This window comes from Beta vulgaris, chromosome 4 (genome assembly GCF_026745355.1).
Source record: "Beta vulgaris subsp. vulgaris cultivar EL10 chromosome 4, EL10.2, whole genome shotgun sequence".
Classification (NCBI taxonomy): domain Eukaryota; kingdom Viridiplantae; phylum Streptophyta; class Magnoliopsida; order Caryophyllales; family Amaranthaceae; genus Beta; species Beta vulgaris.
Genome location: NC_079205.1, coordinates 7,265,553 through 7,287,913, shown reverse-complemented (window position 1 = coordinate 7,287,913; position 22,361 = coordinate 7,265,553). Strand labels below are relative to the sequence as shown.

General features: G+C 35.6%; 1 protein-coding gene and 1 long non-coding RNA gene across 2 annotated transcripts; both read left to right on the top strand.

The window, feature by feature from the left end:
• Window positions 1-2,939: 2,939 nt before the first annotated feature.
• LOC104907110 (receptor-like protein 9DC3) lies at window positions 2,940-4,314 on the top strand. Its single transcript, XM_057393933.1, has 2 exons — window positions 2,940-2,970; window positions 3,223-4,314. The coding sequence occupies exons 1-2, from the start codon at window positions 2,940-2,942 to the stop codon at window positions 4,164-4,166; spliced, it is 975 nt and encodes a 324-aa protein (XP_057249916.1). The 3' UTR covers window positions 4,167-4,314.
• Window positions 4,315-15,969: 11,655 nt separating this feature from the next.
• On the top strand, window positions 15,970-18,526 carry LOC109136441 (uncharacterized). Its single transcript, XR_002041356.2, has 2 exons — window positions 15,970-16,533; window positions 16,698-18,526. It is a non-coding gene; the product is annotated as an uncharacterized LOC109136441 (long non-coding RNA).
• The last annotated feature ends 3,835 nt before the right edge of the window (window positions 18,527-22,361 follow it).

The following is a 22,361-nucleotide window of genomic DNA, read 5'->3' as shown; positions in this document are numbered from 1 at the left end:
TGGTGACAGGTGCAGATGGCTCAGTAGTTACATCTCCAGTTTTCAGGCTGGTTGTGTAGTCATGCAGCCATGTTGGTGGTTTGCTTTGTCTACTAGACCTTCTCAAGGTTGGTTCATGAGTTTCAGGTTGTGAATGTGTTGGTAATGGAGCTGTTTCAGGCTCAGCAGGTGGTGTTTGTATGGTATTTGGTTCAGGATTAAGCTCAGGTTCAAGTAGTATTTCTGTTTCAGTGTATGAGTTTGGTCTAACAGCTGGGTCATCAGATGGCATAGAAATAGGTTGAGGTTGTAGGTAGTGTGTCTGGGCTTGGTTGTGTTTGTTGCAAGGAAAAATATGTTCATAGAATTTCACATGTCTAGTAATGAAGGTTTGGTTAGTTGTGAGGTTTAGCAGTTTGTAACCTCTCTGATTACTAGGATATCCTAGGAAAACACAAGGAATTCCCTTTGCTTGCATTTTGTCTTTAGCTCTAGCTGGGTTGCTGGCCATGGCTAAACATCCAAAAGCCCTAAGATGATCATAAGTAGGTCTTTTGTCAAACAGTTTCTCAAATGGGGTTACATTACCAAGCACTGAATTTGGTAGTCTGTTTATGATATGCACTGCAGTCAACACACAATCACCCCAGTAAGAGAGTGGCAATCCAGCTTGCATTCTCAAGGCTCTAGCCATTTCAAGCACATTCCTGTGCTTTCTCTCTACTCTCCCATTCTGCTGAGGAGTATCTACACAGGAAGTCTGGTGGACAATTCCTTGATCACCAAAGAATGCTTTACATTCTCCTTCTTTAAACTCTAAAGCATTGTCTGATCTTATGATCTTAATTGACACACCAAATTGATTCTCAACAAATTTATCAAACAACTTTATCACACTTAGTGCATCAGACTTCAATGCCAACAGATACACCCATGTTGCTCTTGAAAAATCATCCACCAATGTCAGAAAGTACCTGTATTTCTCTCTAGTGCAAACCTTGTAAGGTCCCCAGATGTCAATATGAACAAGATTAAAAGGAGAGCAAGCAATTGAATCACTTGTAGAATAAGGTAACTTGGTAAATCTAGCCATTGGACATGTTAGACAAACATCATTTGATTTAACACAAGCATCTGCAATACATTCAATTAACTTCAACTTGTTCATTGGTGCATGACCTAATCTGTTATGCCACAAGACATAATCATTTCTTTTACTAGTTACATGATTTACATTTGAGATATTCTCTTCTCTTTCTGCAATCATGCTAACTTCCATCTTATTCTTGCCTTCTTTCCCTGCCTCTGCTAAAGAAGAAGCTAACTTCTTGAGTTCACCATACACCTTCTTCAATGGGGTATTCACCAGGTAATACAACCCACCTTGAGCTCTCCCAATACCTCTAATAATCTGAGAAGCTGAGTCCTGGATGATACAAAATGCACGATAAAATGTCACTCTACATTTGTCCTGTTGCACAAGTTTGTTCACAGACAACAGATTGTGCTTAAACTCAGGAACACATAGCACATTCTGTAATTTCAGATTGTTTTCCAATCTTACCACACCAGTATGTGTGATTACGGCTGTCTTTCCATTTGGCAGGTTTATTTTAGGTTTATTTTTGGTTTCTTCAAACTCAGATAGCAAGTTCAAATCACAAGTCATGTGATCTGAAGCTCCAGAATCAATAATCCATGCATTCATGTTACTAAATGCTGAATAACATGTTACCATACCTGCAAATGTAGTATCCAGCTCTTCTTCAGTTTCTGAGCCAGGTTTAGCATTCTTTGAGGTTGAAGGAAGCAATTTCAGAAGCTGTTCAAGTTGATGTTGGCTAATTACAGCAGGTTCAGTCTCACTTTGGCTTTGAGCATTAGCCACCAGTTTGTTAGGTTTAGGCTTACTCCATCTTCTACTTCCCCCTGAGAGTGTTTCTTCCCTGTTGTTGTATTTGTTTTGCCTTTTGTTCTTAGGATGTCCTTTAGGAAAACCAATCACATGCCAGCAAGCTTCAGCATTGTGATACTTTCCACCACACACAGAGCATCCTCCTTCATGATTTGCACCCTTGCTGTACATTGCAGATGTCTCAATGTTGAGTTTGGATATATTCAGAATCTCTCTCTGGGATTCTTCTTGCTGCAGAGATGAGCAAGCTGTTTCTACAGAAGGCAAGGGTGATTGCATGAGCAGTTGAGATCTTTGAGCTCCATAATCTTCATCCAGTCCATTTAGGAACTGGAACAGCTGCTGCTCTTCCTTGTGAGTTTGCAGAGCCTCCACAAATGCAGTAATTTCAGCTGTTACACTTGTTATAGCAGGCAGTTGATTTAGGGATTCAAGTTCTTCCCACATTCCCTTCATCTTGGTGTAATATTCATTCACAGATCCACCATTTTGTTTAGTTTCATATAGACCTTTATTGAGTCTATATTTAGTGGATCCATTTGTTTGACAAAACCTTCTCTCCAGGTGCAACCATATTTCTCTGGCTGTGTCAAGATACAAGATAGACTTTTTGATTTGTTCAGATACAGACCCATGAATCCAGGCAATAACAATGTGATTACAAGTATCCCATTGTTCTTGTTTTTGAGTATCTTCTTTATCTCTTGTAACCAACCCAGTTACAAACCCCAACTTTCTCTTTGAGGCAAGACTGATTTCCATAGACCTTTTCCATGGTCTGTAATCAGCTGAACCTTGCAATTTTTCTACAGAGACTGAGTTAGGGCCATCAGAGGGATGAATATAGAGAGGATGAAGAATGTCTGAAAGGCTGATTTTTTCTTTTCCACTCGCCATTTTAGCTGAGCTTAAAGTTTAAATTTTTGAGTTTTTTTTTTTGAACAAAACAGCAGAATAAGCACAATCTGAATGCAAAGGTGATTTCCTACAATTTCTCTCTTGTTACTGGACGAACCAGGTGCTCTGATACCATGTTGAGTAATTCATGGTTACTCAAGGAAGAAAGAAAAGACTAGGTAAGAGAGAATTGCGGCGCACATTCAAGCTGTTGTTCATTTCATATTGTGATCCCAGACAACAGCACACACTATTCTTTATATAGTGATATCATCAGCAATCCCTAGGATGATTCACACTAACTGCCAAAAAGCTAAAAGATAAAACAGCTTACATCAGCTAACATATGTATTGGGCCATTACATAGAATTAAGCAGACTACTATAATTATACTGAGCCTACTGTAACTATATTGAGCCATATTTTATCAGACTTGGCACTTTGTACTGGTCTACAGTTTCTTAGTTTCGCAAACAACAAATTTAATGATACATTTCCCTCATGGTTGGATTCTCAAACATCACTGCAAGTCCTTGACTTGCATTCCAATAGTTTCCATGGTCATGTCAAAGGTTCAAAGGTAGAAAATCCATTTCCAAAGGTCCAGATTTTCGATATCTCCAGCAACAAGTTCAGAGGAAGATTACCAACAACATACATGAAAAATTTCAGCGCAATGATGAGTATCAGTGTCCAACCTGGGAGTCCAGAGTACATGGGACTCATTTATTATAAATACTCGATTGTGCTTAGAATTAATAGTTTGCAGACTAAGTATGAGAAGATCATCACCACTCTTATGACTTTCGATCTTTCAGACAACGCATTTGAAGGAGAGATCCCCAAATTTATAGGTCAGTTGGTCTTGATTCATGGCCTTAATCTCTCCCATAACCGGCTCACAGGGCAAATCCCCTCAACAATAAATAATTTGAAGTTACTAAATTCGTTAGACCTTTCTTCCAACATGCTTAGTGGGGGTATTCCTCAGGAATTGACAAGTTTGACAGCAATGGGAACCTTCAATGTATCAGATAACAACCTAATGGGTCCTATACCTCATGGAAACAACTTCGACACATACCCAGCAGAATCATACAAGGGTAATCCCGGATTATGTGGATTTCCATTGCCAAAGTGTGGGGGAGAAGAAAAAGAAAGGTTAGATCCATTGACAAGTAAATCAAAAGATGATTCTGAAGATGAAGGCATGTTATCAGAATGGAATGTCATTGCCATTGGATATGGTTGTGGTTCAGTAGTAGGGATGGCGTGGGGATACTATATGTTGTCAGTTGGAAAACCCGTTTGGCTGGCTAGACTAGTACATAGAATGGAGCAGGCCATTAGGAGAGCAAGAAGATTAAGGAACTGAAGAGGACCAACTAATAGAGAAAAACTGAGAGGTGTAGACTTTCATCTTTCAGACTATCTAATGTAATTTTAGCTCTCTTTAAAGTGAATAGAATTATTATTAGAAGTAACAAAGTATTTGCTAATTTCAAATTTCTATGTTTTTTGAAGATCTTATCATTTGTCATAACATACCTCGCCAAACTAAGTTCTTATAATCTTATCTGAGGAGTGACAGTGAGGATAACTGCATAAGGTAGTATACTACACAAGGCAAAACCGCATAAGAACATTAAGAGATTCAAAGAGTATGAAAAGAGTGGCTTAAAATTATATATTTTTATAAGGAAGAATTGATAAGAATATTCCTTTCTATAGGTTGTTGATACATGTTTAGCAAATTTGAAGAAAAAACTTTTCGGTCCCTCAAAAACATAAACATGTAGTAAAAGGATAGGAAAGATAGTTCGCATTAGGAGATGGCACTTCTATTGTTTTTTTTTTTTTTTGAAAGAGAAATTTCATTAATTGATGGTCAAACGACATCTACAATAAGTATTAAAGAAAAACAAGATATAATCAGACAAGATCAAATCAAATTCGTGTTCGAATAAACTATAATGAACCAAATCGAGCAATACAGCGCAGCCCCCTTGTATTTGCTGGATCACGCAGCTATTGATGGGGACGTTTATCATTCTGACATAGTTTGGGGAAGAAGATTCTTGATTTAACCATGTTGACCGCATCCGAGTTTTCAATACTTCGACGTTGATGATCTTGAACTTCAACCAATAGGAACAATTTCTCATACCAATTTTTTAAACTTCCACGTGGGAAGAGAATAAAACCAAACTCCAAACTCCCATAAAAGGAGAGAAAGAACCCAAAAATTGGGTAGAAGACTCTCAAAAAGAGAGAGAATGGAAGATTTTTAATAACAAAAACAATGAAAAGTAGAAGAAAAAAAGAAGAATTGGGGGCTTACCACCATCAAAAGGATGATGGCAGCCCCAAACTAGAAGAAAATGATTAGGGTTTTTTAGGAGAGAGGGGAGAGGAGGCTAGGGTTTTGTTCCAAGCTCCTAATTATAATGTAGTCGAGAATACACTCCTATTGGTTCAACATTCAACTAATTTATGAACCTCTCAAACATTAGAGTATTAGACGTCATTTGCACATAACTACGTCTCTAAATTTCCAAAATGTAATTCACTTGAATTCAGGAGGTTTTACGAAATCGCCATAGTAAGGCCTAGATCATAAATTCTGACCTAATCTAATACTTCATTTACAAGTGATGCAAGCATTATCCATTTTAAGCTCATAAAGTCTTAGAAATTCTTACATGAATATAAATTTGCTTCCGCAATTCAAAGATTCATCGATACATTATTCAAGGAGCCAAATCCTTCCTTAAACTAGAAGAACGCTAAAATTAGGACCTCATTACCTCCAAGCCAATTCAAACACATGGATGCATAAATTAAGTAGTCCAAGTTCTATTATTGTAGATTAAATTTTAAAACTAGGCCTAAATTAAACTAATAATTACAATTGTTATATAATTAAAATTACCTAAAAACATATAAACAAGCAAAGATTTCAACCTTCTTAATAAGATAGAAAATTAGGCATACAACTGAATCTGAAAATTATAAACTAATGCTATGTTTGGATAGCAAGATTTCATTTCAAATCCTGGATTTGGATGAAATTTATTGTTTGGATGGCATGAAATTTGAAATTATGGAATTTGTCCAAATTCTTATCAAAAGCCTATATTAGTAGAATTTGAAATTCAAGCTATTACCTTGTCATTTGAAATTCTCTCCTCATAAATATCCCAACTCTATGAGTATCTCTATCCCAATTTCATTCATTCTCTTTCTAATATTTATTTCTCTCTCCCTTAGTAAACCCACACTTTTTCTCTCTCCTCCATTAAACTTCTATTTCTCTCTTCTCTATCAAACCCCCTTTACAAAATAATGATTAGGAATTGAAATACAAACTTTAAATTCCAGATTTCAATTCCATTATTTGAAATGAAATACAAGTTTCCAAACACTACCTAATATAACTTGAGTATAAAATCCATCTTGAAAAATGTTAAGCATGGTAGAAAATTAAATAAAATCTAAGTTACATGATAAGCATGAAAGACATTACAAGATAGGGTTGGTCAGATGGAATAGAAATGATTTGGATAAGGAGGAAAAATTGAAATAATAATTGTCACCTTTAACATTTGTTTGCTATCCTAGTAGATGTAAACTATTGAGAGATTTATGATTGAGGAAGGAAACGTAATTTGTTTCCACTAGTTTGATAACACTAACAAATGTTAGAAATAGTAATCTAGAAAAATCTAGTGTAATAATCAAGATGAATTCTAGAGTTATGTAAACAAATATCTATTGAAATTAAAGCATATTATAGAAAAATCTAGGAATAAAGAATCTAGAATAAACTAGCATGAGATATTATTAGATAAACTAGCATGAGATATTATTAGATCATATAAGAATAGTGTAGAATATTCTAGATTTAGACATACCACTCCTATTAATATGTGTTAGCATTGTATGTAGGGGTGGAGTCATATTATGTACTTCCTCCCACATTCATAAGCAAGAGTTCTCTTATGGAACCTTGTATATCACATAACATATGTATCTCCCCCAAGTTTGTAACAAATTATTCCAATCAATGAAAATTCATAAATTACAAAATTGGTCCATTAACTTTCCGCATGCGCCTGTCAAAAATTTCTATCATGGTATCAGAGCCAGAAGATTTTGTCTCCTCCAAGATTTCACCAAAAATACGGTAAGTCATTATATGCATGCTTCCCGAATCATGCATGTTTGTTTCAACATTACTCCATGCATGTTTCATTATTCAATATGTAATTATACATTTCACATGCACATACATATTGGTTGGTTAAAATGCCAACCAAATTAAGTTGTTGGCTAAACAAAGCCACAACAATACAAGCATATGGGTGGCAAATACAAGCTAGCCCTATGCATTTAAGGGTGACTGAAAAAAATGTCAACCCTATTCATCAAGGGGCAAAGAAAAACACCTCAAATATGTGCCGGGCAAAAAGACTCGAGCACAAAAGGGCATTAGACCCTAATACAACAAGCTGGGCAAGACCCAAGCACAAGATGGGCAATAGACCCAACAACAGTGCATGTGATTGGCAAAGACCCAAAATACATATAGAAGCAAGAAGACATCATAAGTCGGATCAACAATCAAAATGCTGAAAATGGAAGGAAACAAGGAGCATGGAGTTTACCAACAATGAATCAAGCAAATAAAAAAAATACACAAAGAATACCAGGGAAGCAAAAGTGGAGGAGTAAACAAGAAGATAAAGACCGGGGAGCATTAACAAGGTCACAAGGACATCAAAAACACCAAATAAGTGCGCAACTTTTGATCTTTGCAAATTCAAGGAGGACCAACAAGGATACAATTATGGGGGAGTTGAGCAAAATTATTTACAAGTATGAAAGTCAGATTTTTCAAGATTAAGGGGGAGTGTTAGAAATAGTAATCTAGAAAAATCTAGTGTAATAATCAAGATGAATTCTAGAGTTATGTAAACAAATATCTATTGAAATTAAAGCATATTATAGAAAAATCTAGGAATAAGAATCTAGAATAAACTAGCATGAGATATTATTAGATCATATAAGAATAGTGTAGAATATTCTAGATTTAGACATACCACTCCATTAATATGTGTTAGCATTGTAGTAGGGTGGAGTCATTATGTACTTTCTCCCACATTCATAAGCAAGAGTTCTCTTATGGAACCTTGTATATCACATAACATATGTATCTCCCCCAAGTTTGTAACAAATTATTCCAATCAATGAAAATTCATAAATTACAAAATTGGTCCATTAACTTTCCGCATGCGCCTGTCAAAAATTTCTATCAACAAATAGAGGAATTAGGTTTCCCTTCAGAAACAGTATTTGTTACTTAACACTCGTATCAAATAATTAGAAATGAAAACGCTTATTTAAATTTGTTTTCAGCATCAAATTTTCTATATCAAACACGTATAAAAAAGAGTAATGGGACTATGGAAGCAGAAGAACTTACGAGTTAAAATCAATTCTGCTTTGAGTCCCGCCGATTGCAAACCCGCATGGTCACTGGTGGATGGAAATGGGCGGAGACGAAGAGTGAGCATGGTCACTTGGAGAAAGAAGTGGTTGTTGCTCTATTTTGTTGTTGTACAGAGGAACGAAGAAGAGAAAGATGATAAAATGTACAGAAAATTACGCATTTTCGTTGTCTTCTCATTATAGGCTATAGTTCCAAATTAAGAAATATTCTAAAACTAGTTTAGCACCCATGCAGAACTGCGGAGGATGCTAATTGTTTGCGTTTATTTTTGCAAAAAAAATTAAAGAGTATGAATGCAACATAAATACAACAAAGGAAGTCACACATAATTATAAAAAACGAAGTTATCGTATGTTATTCTAATATGAACACTAGACCAACTACAAGAGGGGGTGAATTGTAGTTGAGGGGGAAATTTTCGAATTATATTACGGAATTAAAATAATCTTTAAATGTGAAAGAAACAAAAACACAAGAGTTTTACAAGGAAAACTTTCGAGGTCCAATAGGAAGAAAAACCTTGACCACGAGGGATTTTGACTCAAATTCTCTTTTCTATAATAAGCCAAAAGACTCTATCTTTTACAACCTGTTAACGGACCTTCTCTATTCCTCTAGGAACTTATTTCCAGTCACCCAATTCTCCCTGAACTGATGACATTCTCTTTGACTTTACTCGAATTCTTCTTTTTTCTCTCTTTCTTTATCTCTCTTGATTACAAGGATATTTCTCTAATTTTTCTCTCACCCAAACACTATAAATATTACAATAATAAGTATGTCGAATATGAGAAAATTACAAGAAAATTTTCTAAGTAATATTCGGTTTGTCACTCAAGAAAGTCGTACAGTTTTCTAAAATAAGCCTCCTCTTATATAGTTGCGACTCTAGCTTCTTCTTCTTCTGCAATTTTAAAGCTCCATGACGTGCGCTTATAATGGAGTGAAGATCATGGCTCTATTTTCGCTGCACTTGCTCCACGTTTTTTGCAACGGAAACAAACTAGCACCACGATCCATTAGTGAGCATATCTTCAGTGAGTGTAGCAAGCTTGTTGGAGAACTTCACGCTGTTAGCTCCACTTTTTTTGCCACAACACTTCAACTGTTTTTTCACACAAGACAACGACAACAACCATTTAATAACTTGGAGAATCTTTAGTTCAAAAATTCTAAGTTACTAGATTATCAAACATACCATATGATAAACATTCACAGTGCATAAAATAATATCTTGACTTAGATTAAATAATCTTTCTCCACAAGATATATATATATATATATATATATATATATATATATATATATATATATATATATATATATATATATATATATATAAACATTACATTATTTTAGGATTTTTATATTTTTCTAAATAAAAACTATATTACTACCTAAGTATTTAGCATCATCAAAACATGAAATACAACAATACACTAGTAGAATAATTGCTTATTGCTGCAATTTTACCCATACGCAGCAATATATCACTTAAAAGGAAAAATATAAAATAACCATATTGATGCGGTTTTAGCCGAAAACCGCAATAATATTATTTTAGCGAAAAATTTTTGGAAATTTTTGACTATTTGACCTAATATATTTGCTGCGATTTCTAACAAAAACCGCAGCAATATATTAAAATAATATTAAAAAAATATTATTTTAATCTATTGATGCGGTTCCTTCTAAAACCGCAGCAATAGAGTCATTAGGGTTTAATAAAATGGGCGTCGTTTCCTCCTCATTTCTCACTTTCACTTTATCTCTCCTCAGCCTCACACTCACGCCTTCTCTCCTCACCCTCACGCCTTCTCTATGTAATATGAATATGATGTTGGACAGTTGGACAAAAACTATGTATTTCTATGTGTAATATGATGTTTTGTGTGCTAATTGACAGTTTTATATGTAAGCAAAAAAAATTTGTATTGGACCCAATCTGGACCTAGACCCTACCCATACTCTAACGGATCTTACGGGTAAGGGTCCTAAAAATATTTATCCTTTGAATATAGGTAGTGTATGGGTCTACGTCCAAGGGTATGGATAAGGATCTAGCCTTACTTTATCCATACCCTATCCGTTGCCATCCCTACTTAGTGCTCGTAATTTTAAAGAAATTAAGCCTAGATAAGTATGATAGTGCGGAGAACAAAGTCAAGATATAAGTATACAAGTGATGTGGATGTACTCTAGTTGAGTTTTATGAAAATTCAAGAATCTTGAAAGAAAGGTTGCATTTTTAAGGTTTTCTTTAAATATAAAGGATACGACAATTCGATCAAACACGCACAAAGTAATTCATGAATCGTAATATCAACTTTTTTTTATTTTTTACTAATAAGAAATAAAAGATATCGTAGGTCAAAAGTGGATCAAAAGTATGTCTTGGAGAATGTGCAAAATGAAATGGGAACTACTCCCTCCGTCCCATAATATAAGTCCTGATTCTGTTTTTACGCAGGAATTAAGGTTAAATGAAATCTTGTTTTATTTGAATAAAAAAAATATTTTTATTGAGAAACACTTGCATTGTTTTTTTTTTCTTTTTAACAAAAGATAAAAACTGTCATTTAATGTTACATGGTTTAATGTGTAGAGGAGTTCAATGCGGTAAAATATTTCATTTTGTCATTAATAATGGTGCATTGGAAGCTGAAATTATGATAACATTTTGGGAATTAAACTATTTTCATGAGGGTATTTTGGGAATAATTATTGATGGAAAATAGAAATAAGACTTATATTTTGGGACACTTTATAAGGAAACATGACTTATATTATGAGACGGAGGGAGTATATTTAGGGACGATGAAGGGGGTAGAAAAAAGAATCTTATCTAAATAATATTGCTTTGCGTTGAAAAAGCCCAAGTGGGAGTGTATGAACACAATTGTAGCAACTTGCAAGACATAAATTTTGGCTTTGAAAGCTAACTGCAACGACAAATACGTGTTGTCAGTTGTCACATGCCCACATGGCCACATCAATATGCTAGGACAAAAAGTAATACTCCCTCCGTCTTTTTTTATTTGCTATATTTTGCCATTTAGGTGTGTCTCTTATTATTTGCTACATTTGCCAACATTACTACAAATGATAATAAAACAAACATCCAAAAGTTCAGCCCAAAAAATTAGCCCACTTAATCAAATTCCCTAAACCTACCCAACCCACCTAACTCTATTTATTACCCCACTCCCTCCATTTAACCCTACCCCAACCCCCCTATAACTACTCCCTCCAAAACCCTAATCTCATAACTTCCGTCATTTTCTTCTCTCTCTTCTGACTCTCTCTCTCCTTCTGACTGTCACTTTCCTCTCTCTTCTTCTTCTTCAAACCCTCAGATCTAGGGTTTTTTACTCCAAATTTGTTGAAAAATACAGTAGATTAATTATCTACTCTTTTCTGCGATCATTATAAACCTAGATTTTGTCATTTTGGAGTCATTTCAGAAACGAGTCCCCTGTTTCTTGGGTATTTTGAGTGATTTTGGGTATTTCATGGATGAGTTAACTCCGAAATCAAAGAAACGGCTCTTTGATTTGATGGACGAGTTAGATGCGGAGGCTAAAAATTCTAGGGTTGCAAAAAAATCCTTGGATTTTGGTTCGTTTTGTTGGTCTTGTGGCGCGCCTTCAAGAAAACCACCAGATCTTCAATTTGGTGGTGTATTTGAGGGCAAAAAACCTGAAAACTTGGAAGATCCACCTCCGGAAGGCTTTAAATCATGGCGAGCTTACCTCTCTTGGTATAAAACCATCTCGAAATGGTTTCGGAGAGTCCCCTTTCAAATTTTGACTCAGATCGGTCCACTCCTTAACTTAAATCTTTGTTTTTAAAATTTTAGGAAGTTTTTTTAACATGCTTTGCCTGTGGGGTTGCGTTTGATTAGATTGCATGTTTAGGTTTTTGTGTTTTTTTCATGTTTTAGCCTCGATTTGTTTATACGCATGTTGTTTATGCCTCGATCTGTTTAAAAACTTGTTTATTTTGCCTTGATTTGTTTAATTTGTGTTTATTTTGCCTTGATTTGTCTAATTTCTGTTTATTTTGCCTTGAGTTGTTCTGTTTATACGATTTTTTCACTTGATCTGTTAAACATGTTCATTTTAGCCTTCATTAGTTCTGTTTATATGATATTTTGCCTTGATCTGTTTATATGTTCATTTTAGCCTTATTAGTTCTGTTTATATGATATTTTGCCTTGATTTGTTAAAACTTGTTCATTTTAGCCTTGAGTTATTCTGTTTATATGATATTTTCACTTGATCTGTTAAAACATGTACATCTAAGCCTTGAGTTGTTCTGTTTATATGATACTTTGCCTTGATTTGTTAAAACATGTTATTTAGCCTTGATTGTTCTGTTTATATGATATTTTGCCTTGATTTGTTAAAACTTGTGCATTTTACCCTTGATTAGTTCTGTTTATATGATATTTTGTTATATATATGTTCATTTTAGCCTTGAGTTGTTCTGTTTATATGATATTTTGCCTTGATCTGTTAAAACATGTTCATTTTAGCCTTCATTAGTTCTGTTTATATGATATTTTGCCTTGATCTGTTAAAATGTTATTTTAGCCTTCATTAGTCTGTTTAATGATATTTTGCCTTGATTTGTTAAAACAGTTCATTTAAGCCTTGAGTTGTTCTGTTTATATGATATTTTGCCTTGATTTGTTAAAACATGTTCATTTAAGCCTTGATTGTTCTGTTTATATGATATTTTGCCTTGATTTGTTAAAACATGTTCATTTAAGCCTTGAGTTGTTCTGTTTATAGATATTTTGCCTTGATTTGTTAAAACTGTTCATTTTACCTTGATTGTTCTGTTTATATGATATTTTGTTATTTATGTTCATTTAGCCTTGATTGTTCTGTTATATGATATTTTGCCTTGATTGTTAAAACATGTTCATTTTAGCCTTATTGTTCTGTTTATATGATATTTTGCCTTGATCTGTTAAAATATGTTATTTTAGCCTTATTGTTCTGTTTATATGATATTTGCCTTGATTTGTTAAAACTGTTCATTTAACCTTGATTGTTCTGTTTATATGATATTTGCCTTGATTTGTTAAAAATGTTCATTTACCTTGATTGTTCTGTTTATATTGATATTTTGCCTTGATTTGTTAAAACATGTTCATTTAACCTTGAATTGTTCTGTTTATATGATATTTGCCTTGATTTGTTAAAACTGTTCATTTTACCTTGATTGTTCTGTTTATTGATATTTTCACTTGATTGTTAAAACATGTTCATTAAGCCTGATTGTTCTGTTTATATGATATTTGCCTTGATTTGTTAAAACTTGTGCATTTTACCCTTGTTATTTTGTTTATATGATATTTTGTTATATATATGTTCATTTGCCTTTATTTGTGTGTGTGTTGGTGTGATCCTCTATGATGAAATAGGATGTTACATCCAAATTGTTACTCCATTTTGCATTTAATCAGTGGTAAAATGAATAGAATTGTAGTATAAAGAATTGATGAGGCATTTGTGTTATATTTTGGTTTTTGTTTGGCTGTCCAATTTAGTTTTAATGACATATAAAGTTTACATGAGAGGTGCACTATGTTCCTCAATGATGAATGAGGTCAGATGATTTATACTAAGGACATTATGCCTTTTAAGACCAGTATACTCATGTTGCCACCAATTTTTTGTGCTCTTCTTTTCAACTTTTCCTCTGTTTTAATAGCATGTGTTGAGTAATATGGATGAGTGGGGACTCCCTGAGAGGAACTTAAATCATGCCTTGATCTGTGTTTTTTAAATTGGCCTTCATTATCATTTTGTCTTAAATATGATGAGAAAAAAATGAAATCTAATTGAATTTTTTGAAACAATGTTCAATTTGATTTTCTTTTTTTCTCATCATTTGTTTGATACAATGATACCCTGTTTTTTGTTCTTAACCTCACATGAACTTTTTATTTACTAACTAACTATTTTTGCACTACAGTTTTTGTAAACCTAACTAAACTTGAACTTTTATTTTTACTAACTGTTTTTTTATGGATGTATATCAAGTGTTTTCTTTTTTTTAACTTAACATAACCCAACATGTTTACATATTATAAATGTAAGGTTTAGTACAAAATGTTTTTAACTACATATACAAAATGTTTAACAACCTATATATGTTGTATTTTACTTACAAAATGTTCTTGCACTCTAATGCCCAAAAAATTGGCCTTCAAATGCCCATTGCTTGCTGTTTTTGCTTTATATTATCCCAATACCATCATCTGAATCTTCATCCCCATAGTTTGCTTCTTCTTGATCATCTTCAAGATGACCTTCTTCTGCCCATTTTCTGCTCTCTTCTACTAATTGTGGGCTAATGACAATACTTGTTGGTAACTCACCCCTCCTCTCAAGTGATTTCTTCCCCATATGTGGTATGTGGTAATTGTTGTTACCCTTAACTATTAGAGTCTCCTTCATCACTTGTTGTAGAGTTAACCAAATATGATTGCATAGCTTAGGATCATAGTTGTCAAATGTGTGCTGTTGACCACTATTTCTGGCTGGTGCTGTTCTTCATGTTCTTCATGTTCTTCCTCTGATTCACTATCTGTCCAATTATATTCTGAGACGTGTACATCTGAATCATCATCTAACCATTCAGCCACAAACTCTTCTTCATCATTCCCATGTTCCATTGCTGAGAAGTTATTTTCTTCTTCTTCACTTGATGCTGCTGGTGCTCTGTTAAGATCAAAGGCCTCTTGTTGTGGTTGAACTTGTAAGTCTGGTAATGGTTGTGGTACTGGTTCTGGTTCTGATTCTGGCAGTGGGTCATTCAGATCAAAACTTGGGTAAGTTGGTGGTGAATTAAGAGCTGATGGGGATGGTGTTGAAGTGTTATCAGTAGAACTGTCTAGGGGGCCATAGCTAAGCTATGGATGCCAGACATGTTCAAGCTGAGAAAGCTTCCACACTTTCCTCAAGTGAAGCTATGAAATCAGAAATGGCTTGTATAAAACTCTATGATGATTTTGCTCTGAGAGTTAATCTACCCAAACCCCCCCCCCCAATGAAATGGCTACTGGTGGGTGCTTTTTATGGTGGTTTAAGCTGTTGGTTGGTGTCTTTGATGGTGGTGGTGGCTGGCTGCTGGTTGGTCTCTTTGGTTATGTTGATGGAAGTGGTGAAAATAATAAATGCAAGTGTAAAAGTGGTTGTGTATATATAGTCCACAATTTCTTAGGATTTTTTTCATGTTTTTTGGGGGAAAATTCAATTCCCCCTTAAGTTCGAATTTTTGGGTAAAATTTCAATACCTGTTATGTAATCTACCTTTAAAATTTTGGAGGGAAAATTTTAGTTCCCTTTGGTTGTATAATTGTAACAGAATATTTTAGTTGTATTGCTTGTATAAAAATTTTGGAGGGAAATGAAATCCCTCTTTCTATAAAAGTGGCGCCTACCTTAAAGCAAATGTGGGCCAACTCTTTTTTTTGCCTTCTAATCTGCTTTTTCACAACTTAATTAACCACAATTACTTTTCTTCAAAACACCCACTGCACACCCACTGTACAGTGGTCCCCACCCTTTTCCTTGGTCTTTGTAAAAAAGTGCTTGTAGCAAATAAAAAAAGACAGAGGGAGTACTAATTAACAGCTGCCAAAGTTGAATGTAGAAATAAACAGCCGAAAGCAACAGGAGCATCCAATGAAACCATCATAAAAGTCCAGATTCATTGCATTTTATACAATACAACATTAACCCACATCACAAAAGCTTGAAGCAATGTTTTACCGCATCATTTCAATAGTATTCTACTCTACTTCAAACACCAGAGTAGCTTATTCATCATCTGATTCTGAGCACTAGCAGTGCCATGAAGCTTCCTTCACACACCCTCGAGTCTGCGTTGGATAACTGTCCAACTGCCGCGGCAAAGACCTCGTCATAGGACGATGACGACAACTTATCAGTCACGCAGCTTGGTACCAAATTTGAGAGGGAAATTACCTATGAAAATTTTCAACTTACCCCATCTGAGGGTAACAATTGGCCTCTTCAGTCAAGCATCTTGGAAACATGCGATTGGAGCAGCCCATTTGAGGTCATAAATCTTTACCAATCTCACCATTTAAGGGAATGATCTTTATCTGGCTGCTTCTTTAATGGTCCAACTCCGACATGGGTGTGGAACACCACTGAACAAATCGACTCAAGTAACAATGGTTTCACAGGTAACCTTCCTTCTTCAATCAATATGAGCAATCTATTGAGTATCGATTCTCTTATTCTAGACTTTAATTTTCTTGAGGGAACTATACCATCTTGGTTGTTCACTCTTCTATCCTTGAAAACTTTTAACCATTGTCACTAATCTTCACTACTTTGCTTGGCTTAGTTAATGTTACGAAGTACAGTAGTGAATCAAAGCTGCACAGACTGACTTTGGATGGTAACAATCTACAAGGCCGGATTCCACAATGGATTTCTCAGCTTGTAAACCTCGAGTCTTTTGATATCTCATCCAACAACTTGAGTGGCGTGGTGCAGCTTGAGATGTTTGCTAGTCTCCACAAACTCGACTTATTTAGCTTCTGTAAAGTATGTTAGTCCTACTGCTGTGTGGTCTAACCTTACTTGGGTCTATCCTCTTGCAATATTAATGAATTCCCTAGTTTCCTTAAACACCAATCAAACCTTCAAATGTTGTTATTATCCAACAACAATATTCATGGTGATGTACCCAAATGGCTTCAATATTCATGGTGAAGTTGTTGTTGGATAGCTCAAAGATCGACATCCTCACAATAAGCTTTTTATAATTTTGTTGTAACCCATTTAATGTCAATACCATAGAGTACGGATTGTATGGGTCCTTTATGAATTCTAGACGCCCAACACCAGACTCGTTCATATTGTACATGGCCACAAATTTTTTGATATATCTTCCTGACAACTTACCACAAAACTTATTGTTAGAGAGGTCGATAATATGTAGCATTGGAAATGGGTGTTTGACCTTTGTCAGCTAATTATAGGACCATGGAAGCCATAAATCATTAAAATGCACACTGAAAACCTGGAGCTGTGGAAGGCTATCTAGCCATGAGGGAAATTTATCTGTATCTCGAGATTCAGGAGTTTCAACCTTAGACAATTGGTTTTATAATTTTAGTGTTAAAGTTTATTGTCCAACTGTCGAAGGTTGAAGCTCCGGAATCTCGATAACAATAGGTTAACGGATAAATTTCCCTCATGGCTAAACAACCTCCCATAGCTCCAGGTTTTCAGTGTGCGTTTTAATGGCTTCCACGGTCCTATAATCAACTCACAAAAGTCAAGCACCCATTTCTAATGCTACAGATTATCGACCTCTCTAACAATAAATTTTGTGGTAAGTTGCCAGAAAGATATATCAAAAATTTTGTGGCCATGTACAATATGAACAAGTCTGGTGTTGGGCGTCCAGAATACATGAAAGATCCATACAATCCGTACTCTATGGTATTGACATTCAATGGGTTACAACAAAATTATAAAAAACTTATTGTGACGATCTCGATCTTTGAGCTATCCAACAACTTCACTGGACAGATGCAATAAGGCAGTTACGATCACTCCGCAACCTTAATCTCTTCATTGGGAACATCCTCCATCAATTGGGAAATTATCTTTGCTTGGCGATTTGGACTTTTTATCAAATAGGCTCACTGGTCGTATCACTTAAGGAGTAGTTAGTATAACCATTTCTTGGGGTCTTAGTTCTTTCTAATAATTTATTAGAGGGGTCTATACCTCATGGTAACAACTTCAATACATTTTCAGTGAATTCATACAAGGTGAATCCCAAATTGTGTGGACAACTATTATCATAGTGTGGAGAAAGACACCCGAAAAATATCATCGATAATAATCACGATACTACAGAAGATGATAGAAGTATTTTGTCGATGCCAGTAATCATAACAATGGAGTTTGGCAGTGGTGTGCTAGTTGAGTTTGCGTGGGGATACTATATGTTTTCAATAGAGAAACCCTATTGGTTTATCCAGATGGCCAACAAAATGAAATTGGTGTTGCTTGATTTTTTCGATGAGTACTTTGGTAAGCGAGGTAGAATAACAAGACAAAGAAACATCTAAAATGTTGAATGATATTCATGAGTGTAACCTTGTTTCCAAAGTTAAGCACTATTATAAGTGTTAATAAAATAATTGTCTTATTCAAGACTTGTATTTTTATTCTCAAAACTATGTTACTTGGTATGTAGTTAAGAGATGCATGGGGTTGCATTGGAACATGTTATTTCTACGGTTTTTTCACCAAGTATTCCTGAGTTTTCAAAAAATTCACCTGGTACCCTCCAAGTTTTCAAAATTCACAGGGTACCCCTAAGTTTCAAACTAATACACGGGGTATCCTTAAATGCCCTTAATGACTAACGGCGTTAACCGCCGTTAGTCATTAACCCTAATTTTCTATTTTCAACTCTAATTAACCTCTAAACCTAATCCTAACCCTAACCCTAACCCTAACCCTAACCCTAACCCTAACTCTAATTCTAACCCTAACACTAACCTTAAACCCTAAACCTAAACCTAACCACCCTCCCACCACCCCTACCCCCTGTCCCACCCCCAGCCCCCCTCCCTCACCCCAGCAACCCACCCTCGCAACCCCCATCCCTACCGCAGCCCCCACCCTCCCTCCCCACTCCACGCAATTTTCGCATCCCCTGAAATCTCACCCTCCCCCACACCTGTACCCCCAGAGTGCACCCCCACCCCCGCACCACCACAACACCACCTCGCTTCCATTTTCGCACCCCTTCCCCACCCCTGTTGCACCACCCTCCTCCAATTTTCGCAAAGCAAAAAGTCCCCCCACAACGAAAAAAACTGAGGGAAGAAGAAGGGGTTCCAGGCGGCGCGGGGGGCACAGGCGGTGGGTTCGAAAATGGAAGGGGGTGGTGCGGTGGTTGGCGCGAGGGTGGGGGGAAGGTCGGGGGGCGCGCGATGGGGAGAGAGGGGTAGGGGAGTGCTGAACTGAACTGAGAGGGGGAGGACGGCGGCGCGAGAGTGGGGGAAGGGCTGCGGGGGGTGGGGGAGCAAGGCGGCGCGAGGGCGCGAAGGTGGGGGAGGGCTGCGGGGGTGGGGGAGGGGGCAGGGGTGGTGGGAGGGTGGGTGGTGGGGTGGTGGGTTAGGGTTAGGGTTAGGGTTTAGTGTTAAGGTTAGGGGTAGGAGTTAGGATTAGGGTTAAGATTACGGGATTAATTAGGATTAAAGCAGAAAATTAGGATTAATGACTAACGGTGGTTAACGCCGTTAGTCATTAAGGGCATTTAAGGGTACCCCGTGTATTAGTTTGAAACTTAGGGGTACTCTGTGAATTTGGAAACTTGGAGGGTACCAGGTGAATTTTTTAAAAACTTGGGGGTACTTGGTGAAAAAACCGTTATATTTTTATATATTAGATAGAATGTATCTCCATGATATCTTGACAAGGATGTAACAGATTCCGACATATCTTTTTCCTTTTAACTTGGAAGATGATAATACAGAAGTGTTGATGATGAAACTTAGTGAAGTGCAAAATCTACCGTCAAAAGTTCTTGCAAATCAGCTTTTTTCAAACGTCACCATTAGTAGCTTAAAAGACAAAACGGACAAAAAAACTCAGGAGCATCGTCTCTATGTCAATGACAAGTGCAAGACGCTAGCTCATGTTAAGCATTTTGAGGACTATTTTTTAGTTTCACAACGCTCCTTTTAGGCCTCTATTAGAGGAGGAATCCATGTACATCTGTTCAGGAGACAACATAGGCTTTACTTCTTTTGAAAAAAACGAGTAAGATTTTATACTTTTTTTTAAATGTTTGATAATAAACTCTATTTTTAAAAATGTGGTGTTTTGAGATGTGAAGATACGAATCATGTATATGAGTCTTTTGCGTGATTCTATAGAGAGTGGAACATTAATTTATCCTACCTGTCTGAATGTTTTTTTTTCACCCAGATCTAGGTAGTTCTACGTTTAGACCGGAAAATTAAACAATTTTTTGGTCCAAAATTTTTGAAGTTTGATTTTCCGTCCAGATTGAGAATAATTTTCTTTGTGGGCTTTTACATAAATTTTATAGAAAATTATTATTATATTATTAATAATAATTATATTTTTATATATTAGATAGAATGGATCTCCATGATATCTTGACAAGGATGAAACAGATTCCGGCATATCTTTTTATATATTCGATCTAGACGTAGAAATACCTAGATCTGGGTGAAAAAAAGCATTCTGAAAGATACGATAAATTGATGTTCCACTCTCCATAGGATCACGCAAAAGACTCAGATACATGATTCGTATCTTCACATCCCAAAACACCACATTTTAAAAAATAGGGTTTATTATCAAACATTTAGAAAAAAAGTATAAAATCTTACTCGTTTCTTCAAAAGAAGTAAAGTCTATGTTGTCTCCTGAACCGATGTACATGGATTCCTCCTTCAGTATAGGCCTAAAAGGAGTGTTGTGAAACTAAAAAACAGTCCTCAAAATGCTTAACGTGAGCTAGCGTCTTGCACTTGTCATTGACATAGAGACGATGCTCCTGAATCTTTTTGCCCGTTTTGTCCTGTAAGCTACCAATGGTGACGTTTGGAAAAAGCTGATTTGCAAGAACTTTTGACGGTAGATTTTTCACTTCACTATGTTTAATCATCAACACTTCTGTATTATCATCTTCCAAGTTGAAATGAAAAAGGTATGTCGGAATCTGTTCCATCCTTGTCAAGATATCATGGAGATCCATTCGAACGTATTGTGTCGGACTCGTCCGACCATAATTTTTGGTCGGACGACTTTCATGTGGTTCCAATTTTTTTCAGTTAGTCTTAATTTTTTTTCAGATAGTCTTATTTTTTTTTCAGGTAGTCTTAATTTTTTTTTCAGATAGTCTTCATTTTGTTTTCAGTTAGTCTTCTTTTTTTTCAGTTGGTTTTTGTACTTCAGTTAGACTTACTTTGGGTTTCAGTTGGTCTTTATTCTTTTTCAGGTAGTCTTCATTTTTTTCAGGTAGTCTTCATTTTTTTTCAGGTAGTCCAACTGAAAAAAAAACAAAGTCCAACTGAAACAAAACAAAGTCCAACTGAAAGAAACACAAAGTCCAACTGAAAGAAAACAAAGTCCAACTGAAACAAAACAAAGTCCAACTGAAAAACAAAACACTAACCTCTGCTTTCTCTCACTTTCTCCTTCTTCTTCATTCCTCTTAACTGATTTTTTTTCTTCTTTGTTAGATCAATAAAGAATGGAGATTGAGATTAAGAATTTCAATGGCAAGAAACGTAAGCTACTCGCGGGGATCTGCTGATTTCTCTCCCTCTCTGTTCCTTCTGTTAGCATTTTATTTACGTCTACACTGGGCGGGATCTTCTCTTTCACAAACTTGGTTCCATGATAAATCATCCTTCGATGAAAATGCAGCAGCCCCCGTAGCATAAGAGGATAGCTTTGGAGAATTCATAAGATCATTAATCTTCTCATGAATCTCGTCAGCAAGCTTCCCGTAATGTTCCTCAGTGGATGGGTCATCTCCAATGATTTCTCGAAACACGACTTCGATTTTTTGCAACACTTTGACCATACCTTTCTTTTCCAAGGAGTTGGTTTTTGGATTATAAAAGGAGATTATGAAATTATTGCAGCTCAAGAATCGAAACTGGGTGGATAATATGAAAATTCAGAGAAGAAGAAGAAGAAAGAGGAGAGAGAATGTGACCTAAAAATGAAGTAGAAAGAAGATGTATTGGGCTCAGCCCGTCTGACAGTAAACAATACGTCAGACGGTCTGACCCAATACTTTCACTATATAAAAATATAACTATTATTAATAATATAATAATAATTTTCTGTAGAATTTATGTAAAAGCCAACAAAGAAAATTATTCTCAATTTGGACGGAAAATCATATCTGAGTGAAATAAAGCATACTGATAGGTAGGATACATTGATGTTCCACTCTCCATAGGATCACGCAAAAGACTCAGATACATGATTC

What these genes read in the sequence shown, in the direction of transcription:
- LOC104907110 (XM_057393933.1), top strand. Translation starts at nt 2,940, where the DNA reads ATGGTTACTCAAGGAAGAAAGAAAAGACTAG. An exon ending in AGGAAGAAAGAAAAGACTAG is followed by an intron (nt 2,971 to 3,222) that starts GTAAGAGAGAAT and finishes ATATTTTATCAG; the next exon opens with ACTTGGCACTTTGTACTGGT.